Source organism: Salarias fasciatus, chromosome 6 (assembly GCF_902148845.1).
Source record: "Salarias fasciatus chromosome 6, fSalaFa1.1, whole genome shotgun sequence".
Lineage (NCBI taxonomy): Eukaryota > Metazoa > Chordata > Actinopteri > Blenniiformes > Blenniidae > Salarias > Salarias fasciatus.
The window spans coordinates 22,738,119-22,755,992 of NC_043750.1; the positions used below are offsets into that span (position 1 = coordinate 22,738,119).

Consider the following 17,874-nt stretch of genomic DNA (forward strand, 5'->3'; position numbering starts at 1 on the left):
AACAATAACTCATCCGACTCAGAAGATTTGTGACCTCCATGTGACCCCAGTGACCCTCAGGCAGTGGAGAGCCAAGTCATCTTTTATCTTATTGATTCTCTACTTAACTCAGGTAAAAGTAGAAATGCCATCACATAAAAAAAGAAAAAAATCATGAACTTGATTTAGTTGAAAATGGTCAGGGATTTGAAATATCACAGGAAAATATGTTAAAACTAAAATGATTCAACAACCAGATGGTGCTCTTTTTAATGTGTGCACAAAACGAAATGGCAGGATGACTGAAGAGGTAACGCGTCAGTTTGCAGTCTGAACTGCAATCAGAAATAATTTATAAAACTAAATACTAATGAGCCAAAAACTCAAAAGTTCTTTTCAACAGAACATTTTCTTTCAGCATAGATGGACTGATCAGGTTAAAACTGATGTCTACGTCTGTTACCCAACAAGTTCAAACTTGACTTCTTTAATTACTCTTACATTGAGAAACTTTCTATGGACTCAGTCTGAACACGTTTTATGAGCCTCAAGATTTCATCACAATGCAGCATATTGATCACATGATTACTATTTAATTGTGGAGTAAGTCCATCAATCTTATTGATCACAGTTTTCATCAGAATTTCAAATTATGTGAATAATGTTAGGAAAACTATCATCGGACCACTTCAGAGGCATAATGTGATTAAAGTGTGAGGTTTGCTCATCTTCCTACAGTCTGGAAACACTGAACTATCTTGGTTTCTTTGAGGAATCCATGTATCGACGGGGAGAACATGCAAACACTCGCACAGATAGTGTCTACTGGCACGCAGGACCCCCCCCACACACATCAATACTCTGGTGAAGAACAAGTGACAAGTTGCAAAGAGAGAAGGGAAGGATTATAACAGAAGTTTACTGTCACTCTCCACATTTCAAGTGCAATATTTATAAATTTCTTTCACAATATTCTTCAGTTTTGAGTCTTTAACACAAGTATCGATTCTTCTATCCGGATGAAAGTGGGCCGTTTTGTTATTTCTGGATAAACGTTGGCTAAAAGTATTTCCCTGTCTTTTTCACATACATAGAAACGAGTGAAAGACTGAAAATATTTGTGTTTCTGAAACGGTCAGAAGGAACAAAGCTGCTCTTGTGTGAGTTAGAAAAGGATTTATTTTGCCTTTTCTGAGGATTCTAAAGACACAGAAGCTGCTATTTACCCTTGGTGTCCTATTTGGGCACATGCATCACCAGATTAAGCGGAAAATGGGCCCTTCGCTTTAACCTGAGATGAATGTCTGGCGTTGTGGACGTCCGTGGGACTGACAGTGATATGAATGAGAGACCCCCGTGGCTCTACCTCCCGCTGACAGGTCCTTGATACTGAGAAAGTGGCAGTCGGGCATGAATCCCATCAGGGCAATCAGAGAGCTGATCTCATCAGCCTCATATTCACCTGGGTGTTATTAACAGAGCCTGATATTAAAAAAGAGAGAGAAGCGGTGAATGAATATTTCTGCTTCTGGCCCTCTCAAATAGGATTTCCGTACTCAAGAATGGCTCTGACACATCTCATTACGGAGCACAAGATGTGATTCGGTGCGCTGCTGAGTTGTGATCAAATGGAGGAATCCACTCAAATTGCCAATTTTGCCAATGACAATGCCGGCATACAAAGGGGATCTTAAAAACTGCCGCTTATTTGCTCTCTTGAAATATGAGCTCAAAGGAGAAGTAAGGTCTGACATGTCGGCTTAACACAAACGTTGAGAAGTGAACCCGCTCAACATCCAGCTCTGAATGTGTTCATAATCTAAACATTACCTCCTCGTGTTGTGCTGATGGACCAAGAGCGAGCTCCGGTACTGTAACCCCACCAAGCGTCATCCATTGACAGCAGGTTATGGCGATTAGGTGCTTCTTTATCAGTTCTGCGGATACAACAAAGGTCCAAAATAGGATTAAGGGGAGATGTGGAACGCTACCACTGCTAATGCTGCAGCCCTTTGAGGATCTGCTGGCAGTGAGAGGAGGCGCGGCGCCGCAGGGCAGGATTACCGAACAAAGAGAGATGGAGGGATATGGAATGAGGGGCGAGAACCCCCCCCCCCTTTTTATCTTACCATCCAAACCCCTTAAATGCCTCACGCCGCATCGTGCTCGGCCTGCTATGGGGCAGAATCCTTCACTGGCCTCCGTCTCTCACGCCGGTGGCGAGTTGCTGGTCGGGGGATGAGTGAGTGTGAGAGCACAGAGAGGGACATTCATTCATCAAGACGGAGTGCGGTGCAATCCAGGCTGTAAGTGTAAAGTAGATAAATGGCTAATAACCTCAAGGAATGAGATGATTCATCACTTCCTAAAATTAAGTTCATTAAAGGACTGCCTGTGGAGATACATCAGTGTCTCCCGCTCCCGACGATCCTGTTTGTTACAGTAGATCAACCGTGAAGATTTTTTTCTCTCTTGTAAAAATATATTTTACAAACAGAAAGAAAAAGAAGGAATTTGTCAGTAAATTTGTTGACATAGTAAAAAATAACTCACAACACAGTGAGTGTATTTAGCTAATTCTATATTATTGCAGTTTGTTCTTCCGTCCCACTGCGTCACTCATATTGTGTTTCTTTAGTCTCACAGCTGTTGTTGTTGCTGTGATGGATTGGCTTCAGATTCTGGATAAAGTGACTAAAAAAGATAATCTATGGATATATTCTCACTCGAAGTTTTCAATTATAAAAATCACTGCTCCTCTGAAGCACTGTCAACAATTCTTTTTCTCAAATTAAAGAAACAAAAACCTCAAAAGAGGCAAACCGATGTGCCAGATATTAGAGAATCAGTATCAGAAGAATCATAGACTGATCAGAAGAGAAGTTGTAGAGAGCGCAATTCGATCTGCAAGTAAACATTCATTTAACGCAGAATGTAAGAGGAAAAAAAACCGTTGGTAAGTTAAAGTGCTGGACCATGTAGAAGAGCTTTGTATCTTCAGTCTGCATGTTTTCCATGTCATGTCGGTATTAATAAAAGACCTTGCTAAATGGTGACGGTAGACCTGGTTGTTGGGATGAAAGTGTATGAGATTTCTGATATATCTGTCACACCCAAATCTAACCTGCTTTTAACCTCGAGTTGCCCGGACGAGGCTCAAAATTCATACGGTTCACACTAGAGCAGAAGGAAGTCTGAGGGATGATCTAAGAATATCAGAGGGTTCTCCAACTGTTGAATTAATCTTAAAGCGGGTGTTTTTTTTCTAATTTGAAATGTCACGGACACCCACTCAGTGGCTCTGGAGCCTGGCGAGACAGACTGACACTGTCATCTGCACACACTGGATTTGTTGTGGCTTCTTGCAAGTATGCACATCTGAAACCGGAAAACTATCCTCTGTGATCAGTGAGAGCGGCTGCTCTCTCTCTCTCTCTCACACACACACACACACACACACACACACACACACACACACACACACACACACACACACACACACACACACACACACGTATCCTGGGAACAAACAGTCGCATGCAGTAACCTTGCCAACCAAAGTGGAAACTCCCCCACTGATCCATTCATGTGAGGATGTGCACAATGCCGCTCACGCTGCCAGTGGACAGCGAGCTCTGAGGCCGGGCCAGAGATGAACTATCGCTAGGCAACAGGCGGGCGGGAATCTGCAGCACAGCGCATCGACTGTCATGGCTGCGGCTCAAGCCGTGCGCGCCCGTGACGGCTGACGCTCTCAGTTTGAAGGAAGCATTCGAACGCTCCCCCTTCGCACCGCTTCGAATAGAGCTGGGAGCACCAACAACTCAACAAGTTCTCTTCAATTAGCCAGTAGCTGCATATATTATCTTCACAGGTTGGGAGGAAAACATCGTCTCTTTGTAGTCGTCTCACACACCCTTTGATAATATTACACCAGGATTAAAGAGCGATTCTCACAGTGAAGAAGTGTTCTGTCTGCATCTTCAGGCTATCCAGAGCTTCTTTTTATGCCTAAAAAGGCTCTGAACAGCTCTAAAAATGGCACAATAACAGAATCAGCTGATGCATACGGTACTTTCCAGAGGCGGAGCGTGGGTCTCAGTACAGAGGGGTCGGAGCATTCTCGACTGGCCCTTATGATAGTAATTTTACCATTCAAACAATACCTCATGCTACCATCAAACAACACACTAATGCTCACAAACCAGTTCACAAACTTGTTCTGAAGAACAAATACACATACGGAGGCACACACACAAATGCAGCCTAAGTGACAGGTGTCAATCTCAGAGCGTCCGCTGTCCATGGTGCTGAAACGTCAGATAAAAACTCACTGGCTAAATCTGTACCATCTTTGATACAGCTTAAATATAAAATGAACACAGCTGGTCTAAAACTACACAATATATTCAGATAGATATAGACACTATACCTTTCGGAATTCACATATATTAGGAAAAAAATAGACTCAGCGGTCTCTTGTAGTTGAGGGCAACACAAGGCACATTCCAATAGGCAGGAGTTTAAGACCACAGCAGTCTGATAAAGATAATATTTTTGAAGGTTTCACTGACTCACCAATGGCTCCGATGTTAGGTTTTGGGTAGTACCGCTAGCGGCTAGCATACTGTTTAGCATACTGTTTAACTTCCCTCCAAAGAGTTCAGATCAAGTGCAAAAGAAAAAACTCGTTCATGCCGCACAGCCAATCAGCGCTGGCTTACAGCTCTGATGCATTCACGGACAGTCGTAATGTAAGAATTGGCAAATTGGAGCCCACAATCATATGCATATACCTTCTCGCACACACTGCACATTTTATTATAATCATTTATTTACGAGTAAATGTGAACACATCACATGAAACGGGGCCCTATGACCTTGTGGGCCCTGGGGCGACCGCCCCCTTGCCCCCACTCTGGCTCCGCTACAGGTACCTTCACTTGTGCTCAGGGACAAGGTGAATCTGTGGATCGCAGCCGGACAACCGGACTTCAGGGGGGAAGCTCTGAGTCTATGCATTGTTTTAAAAACTGATTAATTTTCAACGTCTCACCGAGGGTCACCGCTCATAACACCGAGCCGCTCGGCTCTCTAATTCTGGTCAACAAAAACAAGCCGGAGAGCCCTTCCTCTGCACTTCTCACTGCCCAGAAACGATTAAAACTGAGCAGCGAGCGCCAGCCTGTTGCCCCGGCTGACATGTTTCTTCATTACAACAAACACGACCTCCGCGGTTTTATTTTGAGTTCAACCCTCATCGACTCTGTCGCTGCCATAAATACTCAGCGGAGCTGAAAATAACCAACAAATGCATCTTTTTCTCCTGGCGAGTCGCGTTTCAAGCCGTTGGAGAAGAACTTTAAGGGTTTTTGAAAAATGTACATTTCTGCGACTTTTTTTTAGAAAACTTGTCTCCTGTGTGGAAAGCAGCGCTGGAGGTCGACTGCAGTGCAGCCTATTGTTGTTAAATCACCACGAAAGAAGGTATTTCCCACCGTCTCTGAGGCACAGAGGCTTAGAAACTTATCTGAAAGTCTAAGAAATTAAAGATTAGCTGTTTGAACGTCAGTCTGGTCTTCATGCAGCAGCTTCTGTGTTTTGTTTAATCTGCTTGTTAAGTTCTGATGGCAGCTGTGGTTGCAGGATTGATCCCCTCACATCCGTCCACATGTCGAAATATCCTTGAGCAAGACGGTGAACTCCATATGCCTTGCTTATGGGTGAATGCGACCGACAATGTAACGCACTTTGGCTGCTGAAGGATTCATATTTAGTCAAAAATTCCTCGTCAGCTCTCAAAACTGCAGCAGCAAAAGCAAAATGTGTGTATTTATCAGTCATATGCGACACTAGTGTGTAAGATAATTTCACATATTGTGCAACCGCCATTTGAATTTATTTCTTTGTAGTTTACAAGGAGCATGTGCAACATCCCTCCAACATAAATCCTAATTGTGACGCCAAGTAAAACTTATGGTATCCAAAAGGTGGATTTTCCTTGTACTTCTGTGAAGTTCCCCTGTTTTTTCTTTTTCTTCTAGAAAATGTGAATCCAGTATGAAGTCCGTTTATTTGGCTGAATAAGTGGTGCTAAAATTATTGCCTTGTTGTCACGAACCAAACAATTTGCTTTATTGGACACGTGAGATGCCGTCACACAAAAACAGACAACGGATATGCTTGAAATGAAAAAAGAAAAACCCACATTTTATTGCACTTAAGTTATAAGAAAATAAAATTCTAAGTGAATCAAACAAATACACAATCCCTTTAAGGTTTTTTCTGTCTGTTTTCTTTTTTGCCAGGCAGTTTACAATGAACTGAAAAAAAAAAAAAAAATAAACACCTGCAACAAAATCTGATTTCTCAAACCAGATCATAAATTAAAAACAGAGGGAGAAAACAACAAGAGGAGATAGAGCAAGATTGTTTGCTTTTTTCTTTTTTCTTTTAATATACAGTGTTATACCACTTTTCACAGTTCAGCTTGAGTTGTGACTCTTGGAGATTGAGACGATTTTCGTTTGGCTACAATGTTTCTGTTCACGTTTTTGTTGCCTTTTGTGTTTTTCCGCCGGCCGACGATCCGCCACCTTGCGGCCGCCCCACGGATTTCAACCGCAGCAACACATGTAACACTAAGACTCCCCCCCGGCGGCTCCGCCCGACAGCTGATGCATGTGATGGTCTCCTCTGTTGCTTCAGACATCTTTGAATGGAACGACAATCGCACACGGATACGGACAGACCTCTCATTCGCGTGTTAAAATCCATACGTCTGCTAGCTTTGACTTTTTTTGTCCTTTTTCTTTTTTTTTCTTCCTTTTGCCAGTTCACACAGCGTTTTTGTACATTTCCCCAAAGGACAGGCTGAAACAGCGTTGTCCCAAGGAATGTGTTTACAAGTTGCCCGTTAGCACGCAAACACACGCACTCATGCACTCACGCTCGCACGCACGCGCACGCCAGCAGTGTACATCCCCCGTGTTTTCCTCTCTGCAGGCGATCCCGTCGGTACGCCGGACACGCTCCCTCCTATCAGCCTCGTAGAGGCACGTTTGGCTCAAGTTTCAGTGGCAAGAATAAACAAAAAAAAAAAAAAAAGGAAAACAAACAAAAAAAATCTAACCTTGGATGTTATCTTTTGTTGAAGTCCAAACATATAGAGTTCAATTTGGAATTTCGCCTGGGACTAAAACGTCACAGCAAGTAAAAGTTCCATCTCTCTCTCTCTGCTCTCTCTCTCTTTTTTTTTTTTCTCATCGTTCATCTAGCAGCATAAATACAGTTTGGCCACTGGGGAGGGGGGGCAGTTGAGGGGGAGGGGGCTCAGGGGGGCATTAATCCACAGCGCTTAAAGAAAAACCTCTTCACAGCGCCGGCATTGAAGGAACCACCCCAGCTAGACTCTTGGGGAAAAAAAAAAAAAAAAAAGTCTGGATAGCATTGACGTTCCTGCAGAGGCGAAAGCGCCGAACCCTGGTGTGAAGAAAACAGAAAGGAAGAAGAAACAACTCAAGTAAAAAGACCAAAAAAAAAAAAAGAAAACGAAAGAAAAAAAAAACGTGACATAATGACAGCAAACCTAAAAGCAGGGTGGGTTTCTAATACTGGGATTTGTTGCTGTTGGCAACGGTGAGGAACGGTGAGAAATAGCCAAAAGAAAATCCCTTCCATTCATGTGATCAACAACAACAACAACAACAAAAAAAGGGGTGTTGAAATTCACAGTTGTATTTGTGTGCGATACTGTAAAGAAATCAAACGTAAGAAAAAGCGAGTTGAGGACGACGGAAACGGAAATGGAGTGACAAGAAACGAGCCTGGATGCAGGTGGATGGTTGTGTCTCCGCCACACCGAGCAGCTCTGGAGGTCTAACTGTGTGGAGACTCGGCTTCCTCCATCTTTATCTGCCGTCAGTGTTTCCCCCTCTCTGGTCTGGATGGCCGTTTTTTTTTTTTTTTCAGGTTGTGTGTGTGTGTGTGTGTGTGTGTGTGTGTGTGTGTGTGTGTTTGTGGGCACGCGCCAATGGGAGGGGGTGTGTTTTTTTTTGTGTTTGTGTGTGTGTGTGTGTGTGTGGTGGGGGAGGGACTCCTTTTTTTGTGTGTTTTTCTTAAAAAATAATATATCTCTGTACATCTCAAAATCTGTCAGGCTTGAGCGAAACAAAGTCTCTGTGCGAAGCCGGGCTCCAGCCGAAAGCGTGGAGCGACGCTCCCGGAGAGTTCAGTCGTCGGTCGTTCCCTCCTCGTCCTCTGCTTCTGCGGGCCGGGCGCGGCCTCCCCCCTCCCGTCCCCGCTTCCAGCCTGATCCCCGTCGACTCCACCCCGTTACTGGTGGCCGAGGGTCAAAAAGCGGGGGGCTGAACACGCAAAGTTCCCAATCTGTGTCTTTGTATGTTTTTCCCCAAAAGGAGGTGGGGGTGGGGGGGCTGGGGAGGAGATGGTAGAGGACAGGACAGTCCACTGTTGGTGGTGGTGGTGGTTGGAGATCTCTGCGAGTTTGGATGAAGAGTTGTGGGTGTCGGCCCTCCGGGTTCCAGGCCCCCTCGTCTCCCACGCTCTCTCTCTCTCTCTCTCTCTTCCTTCCCCTCCATTGGTTCGCTCGCTTCGTCCTTCCCCGCCGCGTTCCCGCTCACTTCATGTCTACGTCAAAGTCCAGCACCAGCAGCTTGGTCTCCTCTGTGCCGTTGCGGCTGCCCACCGCGCACACCAGCTTGGTGTTGGAGGCCCGGATGCGCCACACCACGCCGCCGCTGCCGCCGCTCTCCAGGGTCACCAGGTTGCGGATGAACTCGCCCGTCTTCAGGTCCCACAGCTTGACCGTGCCGTCGTCTGAGCTGGTGATGACAAAGTTCTTGTTGAACTGGAGGCACGTCACGGCGCTCTGGTGCTTGTGAGGACCTGGAGGAAGACAAAGTCGACGTTTTCAGTGCTGCGTCACTGTGAAAGCAGTCTTTAAAACAAACGACATTTCTGTAATGACACAAAAAATCTGCCACTTGGTTTATCTTTTCTACAGCTTTCAGGATGAAATGGTAAATGGATTTTTCTTTTAGTTCGACCGCTTCAGCGTTCTCAATTTGCTGGATGATCAATCACACGGACACGCCCCCAAACGGCAACATCTGCCAGGCGTTTACAGCTTCTACCCAAAGATCGTCACATGGATGGATGGAGGCCACAACCCACATCCAACTACTCTCGTCTGAGCAGATCTGAAAATACTTTTACTCATTTTCTTTTTTCATTTTTAACACTAAGAGATGTTTAGAGTGACCGTCTAATGCTCAAAATAGTTTGTTTCTAACTACAATAAATGTTAAGTGGAAACATGTTGGATCTGTCTGGAAGGGGATTAAAACCGTTACTCTTCATGGTACTTCTTTTTACTCTTTTACTCTTCTTTTTATACTTCCAGTATATTTCACTTGTCTTCAATAATTCTGACATCTTAATATTAAATCTGTCAGTATTTCATCTTATTGTCTGATTACATGATGACAAGAAAGAATTAAGCTACTTCCAAGACTGACTGATCATGAATATTTAGGTTTAAAAACAGGCCGAAGTTACATCCATTTTCTGAGTTTGACGTTTAATTTATATATTTTTCTCTCAAAAATAGAGAAATATCCAGAAATTCAACATTTTGAAGACAGAATATTGACAGTAGGGGCAACATTTTGAAACATGTATGATAATAAAGATTACAAACACATACAAGACTAATGTTTAGGGTCTGTTCAAAGCCTTATAGATGTTTTTCTTCATCACTTTTGAATAAAAAAAAAAAAACCTTCAATAACCTCGATGTAAAGAAGTAAATAATTTTTATTAAATTTGTCTTCAGCTGAAAGTGTATCCAGAATGGGAATGTTTGGCAGAGCTCAAATGAATTTTGGCAGGTCTGTGGTCTGGGTGGTCTTCGGCCTGAGGGGGCTTCAGTCTGATCAAACCAGCTCAGGATTTTGTTGTTTATTAACAAGTACAGGAGGCGAAGGCAGCCGATCACTGCTGACGTGAGTGGAGGAAAAATCTACCGGACTCCTTAACATTTTATATGCAACTGAGAAGTCTCAGTCAACAGATGGGGGACAACAAACAACAAAGGCTGAACAGGTACTAATTTTTAATCTAGACAATAGACGTATGTGTCCTCGGGCTATATTTTTAAAGTGCCAGAAAAGGATACAGATTAAATGTAAATATTTTTTCATCCATCAAATTGCGGACTGGAGCAGCAACAGAAACCAGGAGATCAATAGACCAGATGTATTCATGAACGGATTATTTCATGTAGAAAACCCTGAGAGCGACCTTCAGAATTCCTCAAACTATTCAGTCCAAAGCAGCCATTTGTTGTAATAGTGTCGCATACAGAGAAGTGATGAATTTGAATAAATCCATAAAGGCTGCAGAACTCGGTGGAATAAATAAATCATAAAAAGTCGTCCCTTTGTGAGTCTGTGTGAGGTGGAGGGAGGCCATGAAGCTGCAGGGGGGGCGGTGAGGTCTTCCTCCTGGAGGCAGACTTCAGGATGAGCTGCTCCGGCCTGTCGCTGTCACAATGAAGCCAAGCAGCTTCAGCTACACCTCCGTCTGGCCTGTGTGTGTGGGTGTGTGTGTGTGTGCGTGTGCGTGTTGGCAGCTGGCAGGAGGCCACGGCTAAAGTGAAGATGGCGGCTGTGACTTTCCTCCTGACTGGAGGTGTGCCGCGATGTAACATTTCCCCGAAGGCCTCCCACGTTGCATCTTGATGGAATCAATTATGCCGACACAGAGCGGCTACAAGTTTCAGGATCGAGTGTTTTGCAAATAAGCCCCGATTATTTTAAACTGAGGTTACCGTGGGAGGCGTTTTCATCCATTCATTCATTTTTAGTCTTTCTGCTCCCACGATTCATTCACTGAGCAAATTTATTGAAATCTCAGCGTGAATAAGCCTTCAAATATATTTCACTTCTGTCTTGGGTTAGTTCAAAGGCTGCAGTATTTACCCCGAGTACACAATCCTGCTCGGCACCAACCCCCAACACGCCCAGCCTCCCTCTCATCCATCCTCTCTTCCCATTACCACAACAAAGCGTTCAGCTCCATCATTACCTTTACTCCCCTCGCCAGACAGTGGCGGCCTTGTTGTCGGTCTATTGTCTTATCAAAACGCACAAATGAATGGGGGAGATTGTCCACTGACCTCATTATCTGACCTACAAAGTGTCCTCGGCCTTTACGTCTTTTACTGTAGGCGCCCGCTCTTCCTCACCCCCCCCGCCTTGCGCCTCTCACTGGGGCATCCTTTTGTTTGGATGCCGAGCGCGCGGGGTGTTTCCAGGGCCGGCACACAGGCCTCCAGTTTGCTAATGAGGGCATTTAGGGTGGGGCATCTGTGGCTGCTGCTCCTATTCAGCAAAGGATTTCTAACTTCCTGTGAGGCACCGGCGCTGCTAATGGACTTAGAGGTATTCAAACAGACACAAAGGGAGTGAGGGTGTAACGGAGGCCGGCAGGCTTTATAAGGTGTCGGCTCCGGACTGTCATTCACTCACGGAGGAAAAAGCACCGACGCTCATTCCGTTTGGCTTTTAATTGGACCGGACGACTGGGAGTAAGTGCTTCAGTCGCTGGGATGAATCACCACATTGTTTCCATGTCTGCTTTCACATCTCTTGACTTAAGGCTCGAATCAAAGCTGATGACTTGACGTGTCCTTCACCAGACTGAAGTGAGGAAGACTACAGAAAACTGAAGGACGTGGCTTTAGTCCTTGAATGGACCTGTACAGCCATGATCAGAATCGAACTCATCAAATTTTCACCAATAAGTGTCATATTTTGCTTCTACTCAAATTTGGAAATCCACGATCTTAACAGTAGAAATATCTGTACCTCGTTCAAACTTCACTGATGTTCGGTATCACATGTTAACAAGCCAACATGCGTCGCTGGCAGGAGCCATTAATAATTCACACGCCTATGAATAATTTCTGCTGCACGACGATGCTTTCCACTAAAATGGAGCGGTTTGTATCACACGTACATGGGAATAAATGATGAAAACATCTGTGGAAAACACTCCAGATTCTGCTCAAGTAAACACCAAAACAGCCGTGATTCCAGCTCCCTGGAGAAAACAGCATGAAACCTCACTGCTGGCTTTACTATATTACAGTTTCAAACAAAAACATGAAAATACCAAAAATAACAGTCTGATTATTGTGATTAGATCCAAGCATTATTGAAACATCTAATAAAATGAGCAGGGTTTCAGTGCTGATGAGTCCTTTGTGCAGTATTGCTCTCTCTGAATCACACAGTCCTCCATGAGCTGCTTCTTTTGGATGATTTGAGTCTCTTTTTTTTTTTTTCTTTCCAAATTTATTGTTTTGCCTCTTCACATTCTGTGCATAATTAACACGGAGAGCACAGATCAAAGCGTGGAGCAGCATCTTGGCAGGCTGAGTGTGAATTACTGGAAAGCTCCAGTCCGTGGACTGGTTGGTGGGTGCTTCGACAGCGATCAGGTCGATATATCTCACCTTGCAATGTTTGCAGGCACTGGCCCGTCTTGATGTCCCAGATCTTGACAGTGGAGTCTGCGTTGCCTGAGACCAGGATGTTGTCTTTGAGCTCCATGCCGCTGGTGAGGGACTGGTGCCCCGTTAGCGTGTGGATGCAGTTGCCCGTCTCCACGTCCCAGACCCTTATCGACGTGTCCAGCGAGCCGCTCACCACGTGGATCCCGTCGAACTGCGGACAGCGAGGGATGGCTTTAAACCGGCTGAAAATTGAGTTGCCACTTCGGGATAACTGCAGTCGTCGCCTCAACTTGTAGTTGACGGCAAAAACATCTCGCCAGCGCTTTGTTTCCATTAACAAACCTCAGATTAAACCCATTGAAATGGATGAACTTTATTGATCTGCGAAAGCTTTTTTTTTTTTTTTTGGTTTTGTTTTGTCCCTACATCCAGTAGGAGAGCGCAGACACTTTAAAAGGCTAACGAAGCGGCCCCGGCACGAAAACCAATCTATCAGTGCAGTAAACAGCCTCCTCTCGGAGGGTTATGGCAGCAGCTAAAGTGCTCCGTCATCACACTGAGTGGATGAGGGGACATCTTAGAGGACACCGGGGAGTGAACTTTTCTCACAGAAATGAACAGGCGAGCTGCACATTTGCTAAGAGACATAATAAAAAAACATTAGGCCAATTTAATTAGATGGAATTACCGCCAACTAAATATTTACAACCATGCGCAGTTCCTGAATAATCAGAAGTAACAGTTCCGTCGTCTGCTTTAGGGAAAGAAGCGTCACCTGTAATGAGTAGACTCTGTTGGTGTGACCCTGCAGCGTGTGGAGGCAGGTCTCCGTCTCGGGGTCCCACACTTTGACCATGAAGTCGTAGGCGCCGCTGACGACCCGCCGCCCGTCGTACTGCACGCAGCGCACCGCCGCCACGTGGCCCATGAGGACGTGTAAACACTGACCGGTCTCGATGTCCCAGACGCGCAGCGTGGCGTCCCGAGAGCCACTGACCACCCTGACAGGAGAGAGGGGGGGCACAAAGAGAGAACGTTCGACTTTAAAAGGCAGCGCCACAAACAGTTCCGATCATTCCGAATTCAGTCGATGTCTTCTTGTTGAGCTGCGCTTTCCCCACAGAAGTGGTGTCTATCTCCAGTTATGCATTCAGGAAGATTAAATTCAATAGTCTGCTCAACTCCTCATTCACATTGTGACAGCTGCACTGACAGAATAATGAGGCAGGTATGAACGCTTTCTTTCGCTCCTCTGATGACTAGCAACCCGGAGCATCGCATTCATGTTCATACTTGAAATGTACAAAAACAGCTCTTTAACTCCAGCAGCCGCCCCGAGCGGCGGCTTCAACCAGAACAGAGAGATATGTTAAAGGTGGTGAAGGGAAGGAAACTCCCTTCAGGTGACTCAAGTTTACAGTTTTCTTATTATTATACTGTAAAAAAAAAAAAAAAGAAAAGGTTTGGCAAAATCAGAGGAAACAGGAAAGGAATATGATCAGTGGTGGTTTCCTTCATTTTTAAACAATAAACACAGACGGTGAATTCCTCCGTGGGATGACGTATGATGAGCTGTTTAGATTCAAAGTCACATCCGACATGCACACGCAGTCCATGCATCCCTGTTTATTAAAGCCTCATGGCTCCACACAGATGGAAATCACCAACATGTTATTCTCCGTCCGCCTGCAGCTCTCAGCGTTTCCGCTGAGTGAGTAATCAAATGCTACACAAAAACCTTGGTGAGCCCTAAGGCGAAAAGAGCACTTTGAGTCTCCGGAGTGTGATACTGAGTGAATGAGTGAGCAGCAGTTCGCTGAAGACGGCTCACAGGGTCTATTTAATCGCTGAGAAACCGCGTGCTCACTTTCACAAATGCTGTCCTTTTCCAGTGCGGGAGAGTTGCTCTTTTGTAGGACGACTGTGAAATCAGGTGTTATTGCTTCTTTCTGATGAGGTTATTTCCACACCTTGATTTTTTTTCTTCTTTCTTTGAGGCTTTCTAATTGTATTAGACAAATAACAAAAAGTGAACTGCAGACGTGTTTGATTATTTTGGTGCAAATTATTTCCCTTTACTCTCAGAGATTGTGTGAATTTCTCTGAATGGGTTTTCCTTTTTCAGTCAACTTTCTCAGCTTCTGCACCGTTACAGGTCTGGACAGGGCCAGGGACTTCCCCTCTCCTCTAACGGTAAACGGATGTACAACAAATCACTTCTTACTTATTTCTATATCATTACCAGTTAATTTGTTTTTTGCAGTTTGGTACGACCAGATAGGAGGGTGGAAAGAAAATAAAAGTGTTCTTACTCAATATTAAATCAAACTGAAAACAAAAAGGGTGATGGGATTTTAATAATAATGTGCCAAATGTCTCTTAACATCTAAACCAAGTGTTTTCATCTACCAATCATTACTATCAATTATTTATTTGTGAGAACAGTTTGTACAACTCTTTTGTCGCCAAGAAGTTTTATGAGCGGCTCAATCCTGCCAAACGTTATTACCAGAGGTTGTTTTTGTGACAGTTACACAAGCGTAACGCGGCTCAGCCAGGCGGTTGCACCATACCTTTTCTCATGTAGGTGCATGCAGCGCACTGTTGAGGTATGCCCATAGAGGGTGTGGATACATTCTCCCGTCTCCGCGTTCCAGACCTTGAGTGTGCGATCGGTGGAGCCGCTGATAATGATGTTGTCTCGCATCTGGGATGACCACACCCCCCCTGTGTGGCCCACCAACGTCCGCAGACACTGAGGAGAGCGCAGAGGAAGAACGAGAGGAAATCTTAGAAAAGTCAAAAACGCTGCTGAAGAACCTGTAAAATCTCATTTTAGATTAGCGACTGATTACAGCGGTTATGGGAAACCTTCCTGATGAACTGAATTTGCGTCTCCGCAGTTTGTCCTGAATTAAAATCCCCCATTAAGGCAGAGAGAGTGTGCGAAGGCCGCCTGACCGCGTCAGGTTCAGAGAGGAGCCCATCGCTGAAGTGTATAACATGTGACCTCTGACTGCAGCCGATAAGCCGCGGAGCGGAGCAGTCAATGGGGGGAGAGCTTTTATTGCTGCGAGCGAGAGAGGAAGAGGATGCTGCTGCAGCAGCCCGTCTCCCCTTCCTCCCTGTCCTGTGATAAAAAAGAATGACTTCATTAACCGCGGGCCGGAGAGGCACGGCCTCGCGACCAACCTCCCCTCATTGTTAAGTCTCTTTGTTTTACGGCTCTGGGCCCTTTGCTTCAGGAACATGTGACGACTGGGACAATCCTGCAGATTAAACCGACATGACACATGCGTGACTGATTTATGTAATATTATAGGAAACGTTTACAACGCTCAGTGTAACACAAATCCTGATTAGCATTTGTGATGAGCTGCGGAGAATGTTCAGCAACAGACCTGCAGTTTTTGGTTAATCGCACTGGGAAAACAAGGATGCAAGATTGTTCCTGTGAATCAAAGCCAGTGGTTGGAGGCTCCAAGAACAAGAATCGCAGTGTGATTAGAGCCTCCTCAAACGCAGTGTGGGAAGAGAGAATATCTGAAATGAAGGGCTTTGGCATCTTCATCTGTCTATGAAACAAACGTAAAGTAAGCCCGCCCCTGCGAATGAAAAGGAGATTAGCATTTGCTTAATGATGCTGTGAAGACCCTTTATGAGCACATGAGGGTTTTTATACAATGCTCCACATTTGCATTAAATCTTCCCTGAGCTCACTGAAGAAACAGTGGGAAGGCATCCAGCTCAGCAATCACAGATCTGGACTTTATATGCAGGCAATTTCCCTTAATACAAATTCAACTGCCCTGACCCGAGCCAGAAACGCTGGAAGAAAAGGGTCAGTAGCTGTGATTGTGCGGTTAAACTTGGACGATTACACACCAACACCAAATGATTAAACGATTTCTGTGGCCTACAGTCCCATACTTGTTTTACCCGTTTTGGCGATGGTGGAAAAACAGGAAACGGGGTCAGAAATGCTTTGCTGATTAGCTGTCACAAAGCAAGATGGCGCTCCCGACATGAGTCAATGTGTTAAAGTTATGCTGCGTATTAAAGTAAATACTATGTCTTCTGATACCTGTGAAATCTGCTACAACACAAGTGGAAATCAGGATTTTTTTAATCTACTATAAAAATGTTGGTGTGAGAAGACCTGAAAAAAATAGGTGTTTTTTCAAAGAGCTTTGGGAACAGTTTTAATCCAGACTGACAAGTCTGATACCTACATGTAACAGAGAGGAAAAAAAACAGTATGTGAAGCAAAAGACCACAGCTGCCAGAGTAACATAATGTAAAAAAGTGTAATTTCTCAATCCTGAATCATTCTGCCAACATTTCCTCGCTGCTTTGTGTGATTTCTCCAGCTAATGTAAATGTGAGGCGGCTCAAGCATCTGGCAGAGGACGCCTCTCCTCCTCAGCTCTGCCATCTTAAAGCCACCTGACAGCCGCGGCTGCCGCTGACAGGCACCTCCAAGGACAGGCGCTGCTCTGCTAAGCACCAGGCAGCCACCTCTGAGGCGGCGAGATGTGTGTGAGTGTGTGTGTGTGTGTCTGTGTGTCCCCTGTATGGAAGATTGACATCCAGAGCCATCCAGAGACAAAGGTCCACCCATTTAAAACACGAACTCTCAAGTTCTGCCTGAGAAACCACTGCTTCGGCGGGGAAGCAGGCTTCTCGTGAATCTTCCGGGCTGCTCACATGAGCTTCGACAAATAATGGCCCGTCATTTTCATTTACGACACTTGTTCAGCGCAGCACTTCCACCACAAACAGACCCCATTGTATTACCTGATTGCTAAGCAACGACCCACTTTTTGTTTTTTTTTTCCCCCCTTCCCAGAGGTGTGGAGGCATTTACATGAAATGTGCTTATAATAATTCCCTGATTGGCTCACAGCACGGGTTCACATCGCTGCGGATTAAATAACACAATTACTTAAAAGGCAGGACACAAGTAGCAGTAATGATGAAACATTACCAAATCTGATGTGGTGTTTGTTGACGTTTTGCGTCACGTTAAAAAAAAAAAAAAAAAAAAAAAAAAACTGATTAAACATTTGCTTAATATTCTAAAATTTGCTTCTGCAAACAAGTGAGTTAATATGATGCTTAAAAGGCTTATCGGGTTTAAAAAATTGATGATTATCAAACATCTATGAGAGAGTTGAGCATAGTGGACCGATTTATGAAACATCTGTTCCGAGCTCATTAGCCTCACATCTGAAGCAGGTTGGAGGACACTCGTATGTGCACCGACCGACACCGAGGGCACTTTGGATGATGTACCGCCGCCCGGCTCGCCCCTCCGCGTCCCATCAGACGAGGGGGGATCTTTCTGATTGCTC

The 17,874-nt window shown here is 44.8% G+C and overlaps 1 protein-coding gene across 2 annotated transcripts in view; it reads right to left on the reverse strand.

Annotated features, from left to right (window-relative positions):
• Positions 1-6,423: 6,423 nt before the first annotated feature.
• The window catches only part of fbxw7 (F-box and WD repeat domain containing 7), an 80,901-nt gene continuing 69,450 nt past the window's right edge, over positions 6,424-17,874 (reverse strand). For both annotated transcript variants that reach the window (XM_030093016.1, XM_030093015.1), the window contains 4 exons: positions 15,094-15,275; positions 13,296-13,521; positions 12,521-12,731; positions 6,424-8,886 (listed from right to left, as the gene is read on the reverse strand). In XM_030093016.1, the coding sequence (XP_029948876.1) occupies positions 8,618-8,886; positions 12,521-12,731; positions 13,296-13,521; positions 15,094-15,275 (888 nt within the window). In that variant the 3' untranslated portion in view covers positions 6,424-8,617. The remainder of the gene's footprint in view (positions 8,887-12,520; positions 12,732-13,295; positions 13,522-15,093; positions 15,276-17,874) is intronic.